The sequence below is a fragment of the Balaenoptera musculus genome, chromosome 15 (genome assembly GCF_009873245.2).
Source record: "Balaenoptera musculus isolate JJ_BM4_2016_0621 chromosome 15, mBalMus1.pri.v3, whole genome shotgun sequence".
NCBI classification, from domain to species: Eukaryota; Metazoa; Chordata; class Mammalia; order Artiodactyla; family Balaenopteridae; genus Balaenoptera; species Balaenoptera musculus.
The window spans coordinates 5,600,250-5,617,830 of record NC_045799.1 but is presented as its reverse complement, the minus strand read 5'-3'; the positions used below and the strand labels follow the sequence as shown (position 1 = coordinate 5,617,830).

The following is a 17,581-nucleotide window of genomic DNA, read 5'->3' as shown; positions in this document are numbered from 1 at the left end:
TCAGAAAAAAAAAAAAAGAGAGAGAGAAAAGGGTACAGTTTTACTGTGAAATTTTTATTATTCATTTTTTTAAAGAGTAGGCCAGCCCATAGACAAGTGTCTAAATCTGAGGGGTTGTCTGTGCCCTAAGCTGGCGGACATACGGAGGGCTAGTCCTGATGATCTGGTGTTTCCTTAAACCTCTGCATCGATAAACACAGATTATAATCAGCAAGAGGTAACTTTCTAGTCTAACAGGACTTGTAATAACAAAAGCAGCTTCCTGGTTTGCCTCGTGCCCAGTCAACTGAGGCCAGCTTCCAGCCTCATCACGGGGCATCCCGGCTAAGGGAGGACCACCCCGACCCAAATCCCGCAGCGCTCAGTTGGTGGGACACGTACCCACGCCGCTCCCATCCCCAGAAGGTGCCGGGCGGTGCATCCCACTGCCCTACATGCCAGGGGGAGCTGCACGGAGGACCTGCACAGGCAGGCCACCCCCAGAGTGGTCCGAGTTTTGGCCAGGCAAGTGACAGCATTGCTGCCGGCCACTAACGTTACGTATGGGGCACCAGCTGCCATGGGGGCACCACGCTCAGCTCTCCTCCCGCCACCGCGGAGGGGACGGATCCTCACAGCAGCCCAGGTGGCAGGCGCCAACACGAACCCAGAGGAGGAAATGGGGACCCAGAGTTTCATAACCTGCCCAAGGTCACAGAGCTAACAAGTAGCAGAGGTGGGATTTAGGCTCAGGTCCGACCCCAGAGCCAGTCTTAACTACCACCTGAGACGTTTTAGGACAATTTTTTTAAAAAGAGAACATGGGATGGGGCTGCTGGGATGAAGCCAATTTAGGAAAAGCTGTGCAGTCTACCTGATCCCTTTGGTGGGAACTTGTGACGCACGACCCACATGAAAGATGCCAGGAAGTCTTCAGAGGAGCAATCTGTTTAACTAAGAGTTTGTTCAAACTCAGAGGAGGCCCTCCGACATCCGGGAAGGGAGAGGGTTGTCTATGTGTCACTGGACGTCTGCAGAGGACAGAGGGGTCAGATAAACCTCAGACTTTCTTACTATTTACCCTTCCCCAGGTAGAGGGTATAGGCAGTCTAAAGCAGGAGTCAGCAAACTTCCACAGCAGGCCAGATAATAAATACTCTAGGCTTTGGAGCCCCACCGTCTCTGTTGCAACCACTCAACTCTGTGGACGGAGCGTGAAGCAGCCACAGACAAGACGCAGACAAAACGAGTTCCGATAAAGCTTTATAGACACCGGAGTCTGAATTTCATCTCATTTTCACATCATGGAATATGCTTCTTTTATCACCCTTTTTGAAAAATGTAAAAGCCATTCCGGCTCACAGTCTGCACAAAAATCAGCGGGTCTCCCTGCTTTATTTATTATAGCTCTGAGCCGCAGTGAGAAATGGAAAATGCAGCTTCCTTGCTCACCGCCCCTCCCCCCAGCAAGTTACCTGCTGGAGGGGAACAAGGTAAGAGAGAGGTTTAGCCCTATTTCCTCCTGAGAAGCTGGCGGAGGGAAATAAAGAGAGACCAGTTCTAAGTGTGTGTTTAATAAGTTTTTAGTATCATCGGGCAAAAGGTGCTGTAAAAATATTTTGGTTCCCGGGAGACGATGCCTGCCCTTGAGAGATTTGACCTCCTTTTCATCTCCAGGCTGTTTCAAATCCAGGCAGAGCTGGGTCCCCAGGAGAGGGCTCACGTTTTGATTGCACTCTGTCTTCCTTTCAACCGGAAAACGATCCATCCATCCGAAAATGCCGCTTTCCCCGCTCACGGCCATGGGCCAATGGGTTTGAAGCAAAGGCTCCCAAGTCAATTTCCAAGTTGGAGGAAAGTTGCCCTAAACCAGTGGTTCTCCACCGGGGGCTCCTTTGCCCCTCAGGGCACATCTGGCTATGTCTGGAGACACTGTGGTTGTCAAACTGGAGGCCACTCCTGGCCGCGCATGCGTGGAGCTCAGGAATGCTCCTTAACATTCTGCAGCGCACAGGATTGCCCCCCCCAGCGCACAGGATGCCCCCCAGTGGAGAAGAGTCGGGCTGAAAATGTCACCAGCGCTGCGGCTGGGAAACCCTGCTCTACACCGACCTGAAGAGGCCACTTCCAAGTTCCTAGGGTGTTTGAGGCACATGAGACCCAGAGGTTTCTGGATCTCCTCTCCCATCCCCCCGCACCCTCCGCCCCCCCCCCCCCAGTATATTAAGACAATTAGGAGCTCCGGGTTTGAGTAGGTATAAGGCAAGTGGCTTCATTTACTGTTTCCTCCTAAAGGAAATGACCAACCAGCGCCTCCACCCTATAAACGTTTACTAGCCCTGGAAGGTTCTGAGGCCCCACTGCCATTTTTAAGGGCTTCTCCCTCAACAAATGTTAGGTCAAGTGAGTCAGAAAACGGAACCTGAGAAGGGGGAAGAGGGTGGGGGGACATTTCACAAAGTTCAAGACCAAGAGGAAAACTGAAAGACCTAAAACGACCCCCTACCCTCTCTTTCTTGCTTATAAACGGAGGACTGCTTTACACGGGGTATCTCGTGAACCAAGGCAGAGAGAGTTTTAAAGGTCTCGGGACACTGCCATGTGGGGTTTTCATTTGCTGGCTGAGGCCCCGTCATGTTAATGGGTCTGTGGATTGATGAGTTATTGGCCTTTGGGGCGTGATACCCTGAATACACTCTAAGATGGGCTCCCTGGGGCCACACCACCAAGAGCCACCTCAGGGCTGAGCTTCCGGCCAAGACTCTCTTGTCTCCAGGAGGAGAGATTTCTGATTCGTTGGTGCTCAGAAAAATGAAATCACAAAGAAGAATGCAGAGGAAAATGTAACTAATATCCAGGTACCCACAACTAAGAATTTGCAGGAGTTAATATCACGGTTGCTTCCTGTTTTTCCCATAAACTTTTTATTTTAGAATAACTTTATAGAAAAGTTGCAAAGACAGTATAAAGTTCCCGTGGACCCTCACCCAGCTTCCCCCAAGGTTCACATCTTCCATAACCGTGGGACACTTGTCAAAAATAAGAATTTAATATCGATGTGTTACTATTAACCAGACTCCTGATTTTTTTCAGATTGCGCCAGTTTTTCCACTATTGTCCTTGTTCTGTTCCAAGATCCAGTCCAGGATACCACACTGCACTTCCGAATGGTTTCTTATTATTAAAATAAAGGAAACTTGACCAGAACAGTTGGAATTTATTTAAAATTTCTCCCCAATCCCATCCCTTGCCTGCCTCCCCAAAGGCGGTTGCTGTGAGTCCTACCGCCGTGTTTGCATAGTGTTACCACACATATATGAGCCCACAAACGATACACAGTATTATCTGGTGCTCTTGTGTGTGTCTGTTTTGACACAACGACAAACGCTTACACCCTAAACATCCTCCTACAACTGGTTTTCTCCCTCTTGACATTCTGTTTGAGTCTAAGGTGATACATAAAAAAGAAATTCCTGCATTCCCTTCTGGTTTATTACACATTTATAAATAAATTTATTACAAATTTATTTCTCCAATCCCCTGCTCATGGACATTTAGGCTGGTGGTGACTTGATGCTATTACAAACAATATGCAATATTTATTCCAGTACATATTGTAAAAACCACCTCCATGATCTTTTCAATACAGCGTCTTGAGGTATCGCTATTAAAATACCAGTCCCTAGCTGCCTCTGGAATTTTCCCATCAAGTGGGTGCGGGGTGCATGCAGGAGCCCCAGTACATGGGCACTCGGGGCCCTTTGCCCTGTCGATAATTCTTAAGCCATAGAGACAGAGCAGAGGGGAGTTTCCACAAGCAGGATGGATAATGAAGGGGAAGGCGTGAGCTGCTTATCTTTATCTTCCTCTTCAGAGCACAGAACCACAAAGTCAAGGTCAAGGGCTTGGAGGCTGTTCTGGTGGTCTCATCACCACTGCCCTTGTGCCCCGTCTCCCGCATTCACACACCTCCACGGGGCCAGGAGGAAGAGTGAATGGGTTTACATTCAGCAAGAGCTGGTTTCAAATGCCAACCCCACCGCTTCCGAGCTCTGCAAGTTCGGGGCCCTTCAGTCCCTTCCTCCTTAAAACGGGAATGATACGACTTGCTTTGCAGAACCTGAGAGAATTAAATAAGGAGCCTGATAAGGGAGGCTGTTATAAATCCATTAGTGCTACAGAAAGATCACAACCCTCCCACGTTATCACTATGATTTATTTCAGCGATGCATTTAGATAATGAAGGAGTCTCTGAATTCAGTTTCTAGGTTCAGCCTTGCAAGATCCTGCCTGGACGAGGAAGTGCCTCTGAAGCCCAGGAAGAAAAAGCAAGACTTCATGACAAGACAGTCACCCGCACAGCCCGGACAAACACCGGCTAGGGCAAGAGCCTCTTGAGCTGGGACCAGAGTCAGGCTCCTTAATTCTCTGGGTAGTGAACCCGAGTGCAGCTGAAGCGTGCTTTTGCTGAAAGACAAGTCCTAAAGAGGCGAGTCATTTTACAAGTGGGAATGGAGAGAAGTGGTTATTCTTGTTGAACCACGTGAATACCTCAGTGATCAGGAAGATTCTAGAAACACTGGTCTCCAAAATGGGGTGCAAGCACTTAGGGGAGGCAAGAGGGATCCACTGGGACATGGGGCGGGAAATATTATAATCACAACTAAGTAAATTTCAAGAACTGATGGACGTCAGGGAAGATGGGAATTTACTAGCTGAGCTTCAACAAACAAACGCAGCCAACAATTCACCTGTTCTATTTCCATCGTTTTACCCCGTGAGAGAGCCTTCGCCTACGACAGTGTGGTCGTCATGAGTGCCACTTCCCAGGCTCTATCTGGTGCTCCCCTTTCCAAGCTTGGGGGGGGACTGTCATCTCCTGCCGCCTTGGGTCAGGTCTGACCACGTGACAGGCTGTGACCAATGAAATGCAGGCAGAAGCGCCCGTGTAGCTTCCTGCTGGAAAGATGAAAAGCCCGTGCACAAGCCGCACTGTCTTTCCCTTTGGGACCATAACTGGTGACATTCAAGAGGGCGGCAGCTCCATCGGCCTGGAGATCTGAACACCCTCCCGCCCGGCCAATGTGCAGAGGCCCCTGCCAACCCACGATGCAGCCATAACAAAAGAACAACAAAGCTCTGTGGTTTCAAGCTACCGAGATCGTGGGGTTCTTTGTGAACTCTTGATGCTGACGAGACGAAGGAAAAAATAATCAAAATTTAGGGCCAGACCTTTCGCTCGCTGACCCCAAACTGTTGAACCACGAGCTGTGAAAGATCAGATTCCATCACACTGAAAATCTTAGGGATAGCAAAATTACATTTGTCTTGCTAATGAATTAAACTTGTAATCTTTGCATTAATTACTAATGATGCATGAGTTAAAAGGTGTATTAATGAACATCAGAATTTTGTATTTTTTTTATCTTTAGTGCCTCCTACTTAAACTTCTATTTTAGTCTTTGTTTTATAAAGTGCACACCATCCTAAAACAGCAGTAGTTATACGATCTATTTCTGTTTAGGGTGTGTACTCGAAGATTTCCTAGCGGGGATGCAAGATCAAAAACACTTGAAGAGGGCTTCCCTGGTGGCGCAGTGGTTGAGAATCTGCCTGCCAAGGCAGGGGACACGGGTTCGAGCCCTGGTCTGGGAGGATCCCACATGCCGCGGAGCAGCTGGGCCCGTGAGCCACAATTGCTGAGCCTGCGCGTCTGGAGCCTGTGCTCCGCAACGGGAGAGGCCGCGATAGTGAGAGGCCCGCGCACCGCGATGAAGAGTGGCCCCCGCTTGCCGCAACTGGAGAAAGACCTCGCGCAGAAACGAAGACCCAACGCAGCCATAAATAAATAAATAAATACATAAAAAAACAAACAAACAAAAAACACTTGAAGACACTGCCGTGTAACATCCTCACCCCCTTCACGCACGCAAGCTGCCAATGTCTGAGTACCTTCTGTGCCATGAGAATTCTGCAAGGCAGTGCTAGAGCGGGACGGGGAGAATGTGTGAGAAAACAGTCAAGAAGAAAGTCCTTTATCAAAGGCCAAAACACAAGCCATCGAAACCACAGAATAACCCGCCTGCCTTTGAGTGCGCTGTTAAATTGCTGGGCGGATGAGCGCTGGGACCATTCTAGGTGGATGGTCATGCTCACTGCTTGGATTCTTTTTTTTTCTTCCAACTACATGAAGGCAAGAGAGAGGCTGGCATTACAAGACGGTACAGGTCTAACTCCAATGTTTAAAAACATGCAAGTCCGCAGTTTTGGAAACAGTGCAAGTTTTTATTCACAGCCAAAAATTTAATTAAGCCAGACAACAGAAGAGTGAAACTTGAAAGCTACTCTGGGGAGATAAAGATGTGAAAGAATAACACGTGACCTCAAAGACGTGGGAACCTTAATAGTCGCTAAGTCAGAGTTTTCTAACCGTACAGAAAGAGCTGAAGAGAATTTATGGGAAACCTTGTGTGAGAAAGCCCACCCCGAGACTCAGGCCCCGGAGACCTTCACCATCCTCTGGTCTCCAGAGGCTTCTAAAGGCACTGAATCCACTTGGGACTTTGTTATCCCAACCCCAGCTGGGAGAGCAGGGGTTGGGGGGGGGGAGGCAGTCTTGCACCTGCTCCCGTAAAAAGTGGGGAAGTTGTGCTGGTCTGTTAATGAATGCTTTGAGCTTGTCACTCCCTTGAAGGAAAAGACAATTTGTACTTTGACCACCTTCCAGGAAGGGGTGGGAAGAAATATGTCAGTAATGCGAGTTTTTGAAATTAAAAGTTTTTATTTTGGAATAATTTTCGATTCAGAGAAAAGTTGCAAGGATAGTACAGAGAGTTCCTGTACACCCCTCACACAAGTTTTAGGTTCCCTAGTAGGAAAGTTTTTAAATAGCCATAGATGCTTAAAATCGAGAGAAAGTCAGCATTAGACTCTACTTATCCTCAAATAAATTTGGTGTGCTCAAATTTCACTGATCTCTGAAGAGGAGGAAAATGCATGTGTCGGGGGTGGGGGGAATACACATATATACAAAGATATACATCTTTGGGGCCATTTTCTTCACATCTCTAAAACGACATGGGTGGCTTAATCTTGGTACTTTAAGATCAAGTACCTAAAAACGGAAATTTGGACTATTATACCAAAGTGAATAGTGATCTGGCCACCAAAATACAAACAAGGTTTACCATTTATTGTGCACCTACTTGGTGCCCGACTCTACCCATGAGAGATATGATTTTGTCTTCATGAGGGTCTGCGGAGGAGGGGATTCTTAACCAGATTTCTAAAACGAAGAGACAAACTCAGAGACATTAAGTAACTTGTTCAAGGTCACACAGCTAATAGGCAACCATAGTGGAAACAGACACATGGGTTGAAGCTGGGTCTAAAGAGAATCAGTGTGGATGCCATTCCGTTCTCTCTTGCCAAGTCACACCCTCTGCTGTCACCGAGGACTTCCGTTACACGGCAGTGAAGCCCCCCAACCCCCCACTCCATATATCACCCAGAATTAGCTGCAAAGTGTCAGGAAACTTGGCCAGGCAGCCCCAAGCATCAGCGAGGGCTGGAAGCCTTCACCGTGAAGCCCTTTATAGAAAGCCGCAGTTGGCAGCCCCTGCTCCTGCATGGGAACAAATTAACATTGGCATTCCAAACACAGGAAAGGAAGGAAATTGGAAACACAGTTTATACTTGGCCAGCTCTTTGAAATACTGTACCATGCTACCGACATCAATTAATGAAAAGCAGGGTTGTGCTGAGAGGCCCTGGTTTGCAAATGCATTAACACACGTTAAACATGTTTGTACAGGAACCGGATTATAAGCACCCTGGCTCCAAAACAATAAAGCAATTTACCCTAAAACTGGTGCTCTTGGAGTTGTCATTAATTCAATCCACTCCACGCGGATCAGCAAAGGCTTTTCTCGGCTCCCAGCAATGCCTCCCGACACAAATGTTGAAAGGACGGCATCGCACACGCTACTCTGAGTTTCACATAAGTAAGTGTCAAGCTTCATGCACTGCTAATATGCCCCCAAATCATAAACACTCCACTTTGGAGAGCGGGGGAATCACACAGCGGCAGCCCTGGTATTCATCGGTACTGCCATTTCACATCGGGTTAGAGCAATTTTTCCCCGCAGAAGGTTAACTGGGAAATATCTGTTCCATATTAAGAAATACCAAGTCACATTTTTTGTCAAATATTATTTGTCAAATGCCATTTGCTGCAAAACCCAGATTTCAAGTGCAGCTGAACACACAGCTAATACCGAACGGTTCACATAATAGCTGTGGTTGTACATGGGATCATTTGCAGTGAAAGCACCCCCCTTCCTCTATAAACTGTTTCAGGAATTGGAAAGAAAAGCATCTGAAGCTCTGGAATAAATAAAGTACTGTGCCTTGAGCTGCCCAGTACAAAGGACCCAGCATGCTGGGAGAACAGACGCAAAACAACCAAAAAGGCAACTGCCGCTTCGCTTCACAATTTTGTAAGAATGCTTAAAAGGTTTTACATCATGGGGGTGAATCGCAACATATCTGGCTTGCAAAGACAGAGTCGGCTAGTTTCTCGAAAGACCAGCCTCTTCACGCACTGCACCCACCGGTACAGGCACCTGCGACCCACATCCTGGGTCCAGGCGACAAACATCACTGAGGTGGTCGCCCTGCTCCCTCGCCCAGGTGACATCACCCCACGACTCCACACTGATCCGGGATCCATCAAATCGGAGCACTTTGGGTGTGCAAAGCTAAATGTGTTATCATTTTTACCACAAATTAACAGTTTCTATGTAAATATTGGTATTTCCTCACCCCACGAAGGCGAGAGGAGGCAAAATGGCACCGGCGCATTTGATTTAAACTAATTAAAAGCAGAGGGTCATGCAATTCAGCGTATTGATTTTACCAGTGGGACTTAAATCTTTTATAATAAGTGTACACAGCTGCAGCGCTCTCCCACCGCCACGTTTTACAGGCTAATCCGTGCATTCCTTCTGACAATAACGTGACAGGTCCCACACATCCCTGCCTGTGCCCTAACCCCGGTGACACTGCCAGAGTGCATTAAAGCAGAGGCCGGCCAAAAAGCAGCCGTGCCGACAGCCCCCAGCTAGGCCTGAAGAGTGATCGCCAAAGAATGAACGTGGCCAGCCACTTGGTGCAAAGGGCTCTCCATTCAAAACAGTCAGCTGGTGAAATGGATGGGCAGGCTGGGGAAGGGTGGAGACTGGGGGAGTGTTAGGACACTCTGATTCTTGCAATGGGCCAAATATGACCTTACCCAATAGGGAAAAAAAAAAGATATTAAAGCGATAGGGGTGATCAATCAACTTAGATGAGGTTCTCCCTGGAATGAAGTCATCATCGTCTCCGAGCTCAGTGGACACGTGATATTTGCTCACATCGCAGGCACGCTGGTGGTCAAGGGTTCGCGGGCCAGCTGTGTTTATCTCGGCAGAGGCTTGACAGGCTAAGACGCTACGGAAGGCCCCGACCCGAAGCTCGCAGGAGCTGCATCTCAGAAGCTGTTTCCTCTCTCTGTGCGTTCAGAGAATCCCCCCCCCACCTCGTTTCCCTAGGCCTCCTCCCTTACCCCTTCAAGGGCCACCCCACAACCAAGTGACAACTCTGGAATAAACACCAAAACCGGCCACGCGAGCTGGCATCCAGGCTTCGGCCTTAACCTGCTCTGATTCCAGAAGGGAAATACAAAGACACCCCCCCCCAAAGTTCAAATCTGGGTCACATATATCCTTGGGGGGAGGGGGGAGAAGATCTTTGATTTATATAAGCAGGAAAACGAGGTTTAAAAGAAGTGATGTTGAAAGGGTTACTAAAAACACAGCTGTTGGTGCACTCCTATAGCGAAGACACTCTGCAGAAAGAGAGAAAGAAAGAAAGAAGGAGGGAAGGCTGTGTGACATCTATATTAACCTCTGGCCGCTCACCAGTGAGGGCCGGCACTCCAGCGCTGGAATGTGGGGCAGCCCCTTCCAAATTTTAACACAAGCCGGGTTACAGCTGCGAGCGCCTGCAGCCCGTGCTCCCTCGGCAAGCACTCCCTGAAGGAAATTTTTAAACTGTAACAGAATCTTTTTCTAATACTCTACAGTGGTAGGGCCTGTTCTGAAGGGGCAAAAGGAGAGATCTTAATGCCAAACACTTGTCAACAAAAAGGATCGCCAGATGGTATAAAATAAAAGTAAAACTGAACGGCCTTCTCCCCACTCCTCGGCTACATTAACAAAAGCCACTTTTAGACACTGAGCCCAATAAGGATAGGTTTCCAACTTCCCCTTTTTTTAATTTAGCTTCAAAGATTAAACAAATTTGGTTCCTTCAGAACCTGGACCAGAGATAAATGTGTATCGCAACACCCCCAGTGCCAGGGGGCTTCTTGAGAAGATCCCAAAAGGAGCTGCTAGATTTCTCCAAAGAAAGAAGCGGGGGAGAGAGGGCAGCTATCTTCGGGATTCAGTCTGCAGAACTCACATTGCCTGGGGACAGTTTAAGAGAGGGTAGCCTGTTTTGAATTCCAAACTTAAGTCTGCACAGAGGAGTTGGGGGCTTGTTAATCCAAACCAGTTTACAAATCTCGCCATTGAACTTAAGAGGCCCAGCCTGGGAAGATGTGAGTCTCCCTCCGGCAGCTCAGCTAGCATTACAGGGGCTTTATTGTACGGGCTGGTCTTTGTCACAAGGTGCGGTCTGAGGCCCTCATTCTCAGCACCTGGTTTTGTCATAAATTCTCCTCTAGTTCCCTCTCTAGTTTAGATCCCACTCAGCCTGGCAAAAAGCTTGAATTCTGAGGAGAACGACTTAGAGGAACAAAAACCAGTTTGGCTGCAGACGGAAGAATAAACGCACCAGCTCTGCAAAAGCCTTCAGACTTCAGGCCGAAGTCCCCCAGAGCACTGCAGGACAGCAGCGGTATGCAATGAGGGAGGAGGGGGTGGTGGAAGGAGGAGGGGGGCTTTGAGGGGAGGAGAGGGTGGTGGAGAAAGTCAGTCTCCCTTCAAGGTCTCCCCCAGGTCCCCTGCAAGGTAACAAGTAATAGCTGCGTATGAGCAAACGATGTTTTTCTCACTCTTAGTAAAGTGTGAGACTAAACGCACCTTTAGAAAACTTTGTATGTTACAGGTCAGTATGATCTGCAATCCAAGGAAAAATCGTGTGCTTTTTCTCAGCTTCCAAGCAGGTCTCCTACATGCCCCCTCCAACCCCACAGCCCCTCCTGTGGCAAAATCCCAGAACCCCACAAAATGGAAGGGACAGGCGGTTTATTCCCATGCTGCTGCCAAGCAGAAATTAAAGGGCAACCTTAGAAACATCTACAGGAAGAGTCTTGCCCAACTGCGGTCCAGGTCTTCACCCAACTAATTACCGAGAAAGTTTTAGGGACTGAGAAAGAAAGAAAACAAGGTCAGTGCACTCTGTTAAAAGCCACTCTGCCATCTAATTTGGAGTGATGCTCCAGAAAGCAAGACCTGAGAAAGTCAGGACTGTCCCACAAAGCCCAAAGCCAGCCTGACTGATTAAGAGGCTCAGACAAGCCGGTCTTTGTCCTTTCAAGATGAAAGAAATGGGACTAACGGGCTGAAAGGTGTGTGTACAGCCAGAGGAGGAAAACCACCCAGCTGTGGTCTTCCCAAACAAGTCCCAGCTTGCTCCCCCCTACCAAGGGGCAGCAAACAGCCCTGCCCAAGTGTCCCAGAGGTGCCCGGTTGGCAACCTGGTCCTTTTCTGGCATGGGAGGAGCCCGGGTCTGGCCACGCGGTTGGTCCGTAAGCAGCAGGGTGCTTTTTGCACTGCGTTTGCAGAGCCCTCCACAGAAGCCAGGGCTTACAAATACCTTTTTAATGACCTCAGCCAGGCTCTGAAGGCCGCCACTGGGACCTGCTGGCATTCACTGGGAGTCACAGGTATCCAACAGAACAGAAGATACCATAAATCCCCAGCCAGAGAAAGGGCCCTGGTTAACCCCTGGCTTCAGGATGGATACAGAGCTCTGCTTTAATTAATTTATTTATATGTACGTATTTGGGATTTTTCTTTAGCTTCTAGTATAGGTCACAAATACACATTGAAAAAAAAATCATACACAAAACTGCAGACAATGAAAAATCAGGCCCCAGCTCCCAAATCCCTAAGGCCCCAACCCCAGTTCTGCCCTGCCCCCATAAAATCTATTTCCAATCCATGGCGTCTTCCTCCAGTGGGAAAGCATGATATACAAGCACGTATGTAACCTCACTGATCCTGCACCTTGCTTTTTTCCACCCCATACATCTTGGAGATTGTTCTAAATCAGGACATATGGAGCTGTCTCATTCTAACAGGCTGCCTAGTATAATTTAAACTTTCTTGAAGTCATTTTGGCATCTAAACCTCCCACCCTTTGCTCTCTGAAACTCGTTTCACTATTTGATTTTGGGCTATTATTAAGGACAGACAATGGCGCCCCGGGAACTCCAGGGACCTTATCTGGCGCGGGAAGCATTAAGGTTGATCCGCGCTTCCCGGCGCCCTCCATCCACGCCCCAGGTGCCCCGCGGGGGGCTTCTGGATCATTATTTCCCTGTTGACACAGCGCCGGTGGGCGTGAGTTTGCTGTCTTGACTTCGTTCGTATTTTCGCAGCAAGTGACACTTGTAGAATGAAACCGGCTCGGGAAACAGCGCTATCGGGGCGTGTTATCTCAGAAACCAAATATTTGATCATGAGCCCTATAGCGCGCAGTCGGGGGTTAGTTTGAGCAAGTCTGGTGAACGTGCACAGATGGAGCGAGAGCACCACCCCCGCCGCAGCGCCAGCCTCCGATCCCCGGGGCCGTCGCGACTCCAGTCGGAAGCCGGGTCCCCTAGCCTACCCCGGCGGCGTCTGCTGGGAGATCCCTCGCCACCCAATCGCCAGAAGCCGTGGTTTGCGCGCCACACGTGATAAACGCTGAAAATGGATTCTGCCAGTCCGGGACCTATCATTAAACATTTAAAATAGAAAGGTCGCAATGGCAACGTTTTTTCCCCCAGCTCCAGCCAGGAGAGCTGAGAGCGAGAGGGGCGCCCAGCGGTCAGGAAAGGGGCCCCGAGGCGCTCGGGGCGCGCAGCACGCTACGGCGGGCGCACCGCGAGGGGACAGGTAGGGCTTGCCAGGGCGGGGAAGGGAGCGCAACACCCGCGATGCCAGGGCCAGGCAGGGCAGAGAGGGGCTCAGAAAGGGCGGGAAGTCAGCTTCGCGGAGCAGGGCCCTTTAAATCCAGGTAGCGCGGGCCGAGCCGGACGGGCACAGCTCACATGACCGAGCCCCGCGCTTTGAACTGAGCCGCGGCCCGCCCGGCGCCTCCCGCCCCAGAGGTGCAGTCGCCGACTTAACCCAGAGAGGGCTTCAGACCGCTCCTTACTTCCCCTGAACTCCCACAGGCCAGATGAGCCCGGCTCGCCCTACCTGGGGCGCGCGCAGCTTGGGGTCCACTAAGGCAGGGGGGTGGGAGACCCTCGGCCAGGCACTGCCGTTCTGAAAACTACCGGGAGTGGAAAGATGGGCGGGCTGGATGTAAGACGCGGCGCCCTCCCTGTCCCAAAGCGACTCCTGGCCAAGACGCGCACCCCTCCCTCCCGCCTTCACTCACCGAGGTTGACGAAGCTCATGACCATGTCGGCGTCGGTGAGAAAGTGGCTGTCTTGCAGGCTGGCCAGAGGGGGGCCTTGGGTACTGAAGACGGCCTTGTAGGGGTAGGAGAAGCCCTGGCCGTCGGGCCCGCCGCCCTCCTCCACCGCCATGGCATTGTACAGGTCCAGCATGAACATGGGCGCCGAGTTGTGCTTGCCCTGGAGGTGGGGACGCGGGCGATGGGGCAAGCCCAAGATGGAGAGGATCTCGCGCTGCATCTCCCGCCGCTCCTGGCTGCGGAGGCGCCGGTGGATGAAGCTTGAGTGCACCTCGTTGTCCAGGCTGAAGTCGGCCAGGGCGGAGCGCAGCAGGAACAGGGGCGCCCAGAGCGCCACGAAGCTGTGGGGCGCCGCGGCGCGCAGCGAGCGCACGTGCATCGCGCCGGCTCTACGCGCGACCCGGGCTCCGGGCACCCGGCACCGGGGCCCGCGCCGCCCCAGGTGACGGAGGGGGGCAGGCGGCCGTCCACGCCGCTCGGTCACTTGCTGTAGACGGGCCCCTCTGCGCCCGCGCCGGACATGGCCCCTCCCCGGCCGTCTGCGCTCTGCCCGGACCCCCGCCCCCGGCTCGGCGCTGGCCCCGGGGCCCCTCGCCCCGCACTCGCCCGGGCGCACCGCGGGCTTGGAAGCCGGCTCGAGCGAGCGAGAGCGCGAGCAGAGAGGCGGGCGCGGGTGGGAGGAGCAGCCAGCAAACCTAGGAGCCGGGAGAGCGAGCGCCGGGGTGGCAGCGAGGCGGCGGGCGAGCGGGCGCTCCTTCCTCCGGCTCCTCTCGCGCTCTTGCTCTTGGGCGGCGTGGACCCACCCTCTTCCGAACTCCGGCGCCCAGAAGAGGGGCCCCAGGTCGCTCTCCCAGCCCTGCGCGCCCTTGATCGCACGAGAGGCCGCCTCGGGAGCCCCGGAGTGGTACGCGCTGGGGCCTGGGAGGAGGAGGAGGAGGGGGAGGAGGAGGACGGGCTTCCAAGGGCCCCTCCCGCGTCGGCGGCCTCCCACCTGCCCTCGGCCCCGCCCTCCCCCCAGCGGCGCCCAATGGGTTCATTCATTCCTTCTAGTGCGCTCTGCAAATATTTACCAAGTGCCCACAGGGTGCCCAGCGCCGGGCCGGGCGCCGCGGGGATGCGGAGAGAGGAATCCGAGCCGGCCCTGCTTTCTCCGCACTCGTAGTCCGGACAGGGAAGGAGGCCTGAGCGGGACCCGTGGGATTTGCGCTGCGGTAGAACAAGCTGGGGGAGTGTGGAGGAAGCGTGGCGAGAAGAGAAGGCTTCCTGGCGGAGGTGACACCCGAGCCCCTCTCGCCTTTTGCCCCCCCCCCTTACTCCAGACACGCGGATCCCTCCCCGAACTTGTCGCCAGCTTGTTCTTGCACTTGCCAGTCCTTCTGCCTGGAACTCTCTCCCCCCACCCCAGTCTCCCTCCCCACCCCTGCCATCTGGCCAACCCTCCACCTCCAGGTGCCACTCAGGTGCCACTTCCTCCCAGACCATCGGAGATAAGGTCCCTTCCCCTCCTAATCCCCACGCACACCTGTTCTATTTTCTTTAACTCCTCCTCCCACCGTCTGGAATTACTGTTTGAGTTATTCGTGCCTTCTTTATTGTCTTGCCTTCCCACTAGAAACAGAGCTCCCTGGGGGCCGAGGTGGGACTCTCTCAGATGTCCTTGAGCCCAGGGCCTGGTAGCCACTGCGGCTGCACAGTCATTATTTGTTGAATGACTGAAATTGTGTGAGCTGGAGAATTCCTCCCCACCTCCTTTCCTTTGGGGCCCAACCACTCCTCAGCCTGAGACCAGATATCCCGGACCGGCACTGCCCTTTTTTTTTTTAATATTTATTTATTTTTTAATTTATCTATTTATTTTGGTTGCGCCGGGTCTTAGTTGCAGCATGCAGGATCTTTAGTTGTGGCGTGCGGACTTTAGTTGCGGCATGCGAACTCTCAGTTGCGGCATGCAAGCGGATGCAGAATCTAGTTCCCCGACCAGGGATCAAACCCGGGCCCCCTGCATTGGGAGCGTGGAGTCTTACCCACTGGACCACTAGGGAAGTCCCCCGGTCACTGTCTGACCTTCTCCACCAGCCCCTGCCTGGCCACACCTGAGGAGCACACAGCTGGCCTTGCATCCAGTTCACCTCTGAGTGTCTGTGCCTGAGACCTCACCAGATGCTCCTGGCCTCCTTTCTTCCCTCCCCTCATTCATTCATCCCACGAATGACACTGAGCTGCCCACTTGGGGCCCAGCTCACACTGGGCATGGCACACAGGCGCCCCAGACAACTCAGAACCCGCTGTGGGACCTTGAGTGAACTACAGCTCTTCAGAGCCTCAGTTCCACTGTAAAACTGGGAGCAAAATAACACTTGACTCAGAGTGGCAGTGAGGACCATGACCAAGTTCAGTCTTGCCTCCTCCCTTTCCTGCCCCGAGGAGGCAAACTCGCAAACCAGGGGTTGCCAGATGATGGGCTAGATGAAGGGTGACCAGAGGGAGTTTGGGATGAAAGGTGAAGGGCTGAGTTTGGGGACAGGGGTGTCCTTTGGGGGGAGGGGTCTGGCTAAGCCTCACTTGGGGGAGGCAGAAGCTCCAGGGCTGGTAAAGAGGAACCTGATCTTCTGGAGTTTTCTGCAGCATAGGTGGTTCTGCCATACAGCCTTCTGGGGGCTTCTGGACAAGATGGCAGCCTGAGGGTCCACAAGGGTAGAGACAGGAGAGGCCAGGGGCCAGGTGAGAAGAGAAATGCAAGGCTGTGGGTCCTAGCCATTCCAATCACATCCTGGCCCGGTTACACAGGCTCCAGGCTGTGAGGTGGAGCAGGTCCTGGGCCCCCTGGCCCAGGGCTGGGCCTCTGCCCACCTGTCAATCAAGGCACTGTGAAAGCCCCCTCCACCTGCCTTCTTCCACTGATGCCTTCCTTCAACAAAGGTTTGTTGAGCACTTCCTGGGTGTCACGCAGGGTGGGCTCCACGGGCATGTGACCCAGTAGGTGCCCAGGCCCCCACGCTCACACCTGGCTTAATGCTCTGCTATTGCCACATTGCAGCTCTTCGTGATCTACGAATAAAGGGTCCCTGCTTTCATTTTGCATTGGGCCCATCCCAGTGCCAGCACAGTGCTGGCCTGGAGGGGACAGGAGAGAGTGAGCTCACCCAGCGGCCTCCACCACGAAGCTGGCTTTCAGGCCGGGGGAGACAAAGCGGGAAGCTGATACATGGTTTAGGGGTGGGAGGGGAGGCCGTGCTCAGCCATCGGTTCTCTCAGGCCGGATGCAGTGCGCTCATCTGCTGGAGCCCGGCCAAGCGGGGCACGCAGGAGGGTCGAGGGGGAGAGCCCTGGGTGGGCACCGTGGCGGGTGAGAACCAACACAGGGACCTGCTGAGGCAGTCAGAGGGGCACCGGCTGGTCCAGTGTCCCCCAGCGCGTATGCAACCCAGATCATGTCAGCCTGTGATAGAGTGAAGGAGTGGATAAACAGGGAGGGGTGGAGGGAGGTGGGAAGGGGATCTCCTGGAGGAGATGCCATTGACCTGAGTCCTGGAAGGATGAGAAAGACACGGCTTTGCCAGGGAGAAGCATCCCAGGCAGGGAGAGCAGCAAGTGCAACACAGGCCCTGCAGCGCGAGGGACGGCCATCAGGCTCCGTCTCCCCAGAGCTGCCTGTGCCCCCGGGGTTGGCCTTCCAGGGGCAAAGCCACTGCAACCGCTATGCCACCTCCGAAGCCAGCTGAGATGAAGGCGGTTACTTTCTTCCAGTCTGAAATGCTACTCCTCTGCAGCAGCCTTCTCTGCTTTTTAATCCACTGTCAAATCTCTTGGGGGGGATTTTAACAAGCAAGTGAGGCGGGGGGTGGAGGCCGCAGGTATTGGTGCTACCAGTCCACATCTGAAAACAACGGATCGGCCGGCGTCTGTGCTGTTCCCCCCCGGCCA

The 17,581-nt window shown here is 52.5% G+C and overlaps 1 protein-coding gene across 2 annotated transcripts in view; it reads right to left on the bottom strand.

The window, feature by feature from the left end:
- BMP7 (bone morphogenetic protein 7) overlaps positions 1–14,528 on the bottom strand; it is a 93,188-nt gene extending 78,660 nt beyond the window's left edge. The window contains exon 1 of one of the 2 annotated variants that reach the window (XM_036827062.1): positions 13,619–14,528. In XM_036827062.1, the coding sequence (XP_036682957.1) occupies positions 13,619–14,036 (418 nt within the window). In that variant the 5' untranslated portion in view covers positions 14,037–14,528. The remainder of the gene's footprint in view (positions 1–13,618) is intronic. The other variant, XM_036827061.1, reaches the window with a different exon arrangement.
- Between the last annotated feature and the right edge of the window lie 3,053 nt (positions 14,529–17,581).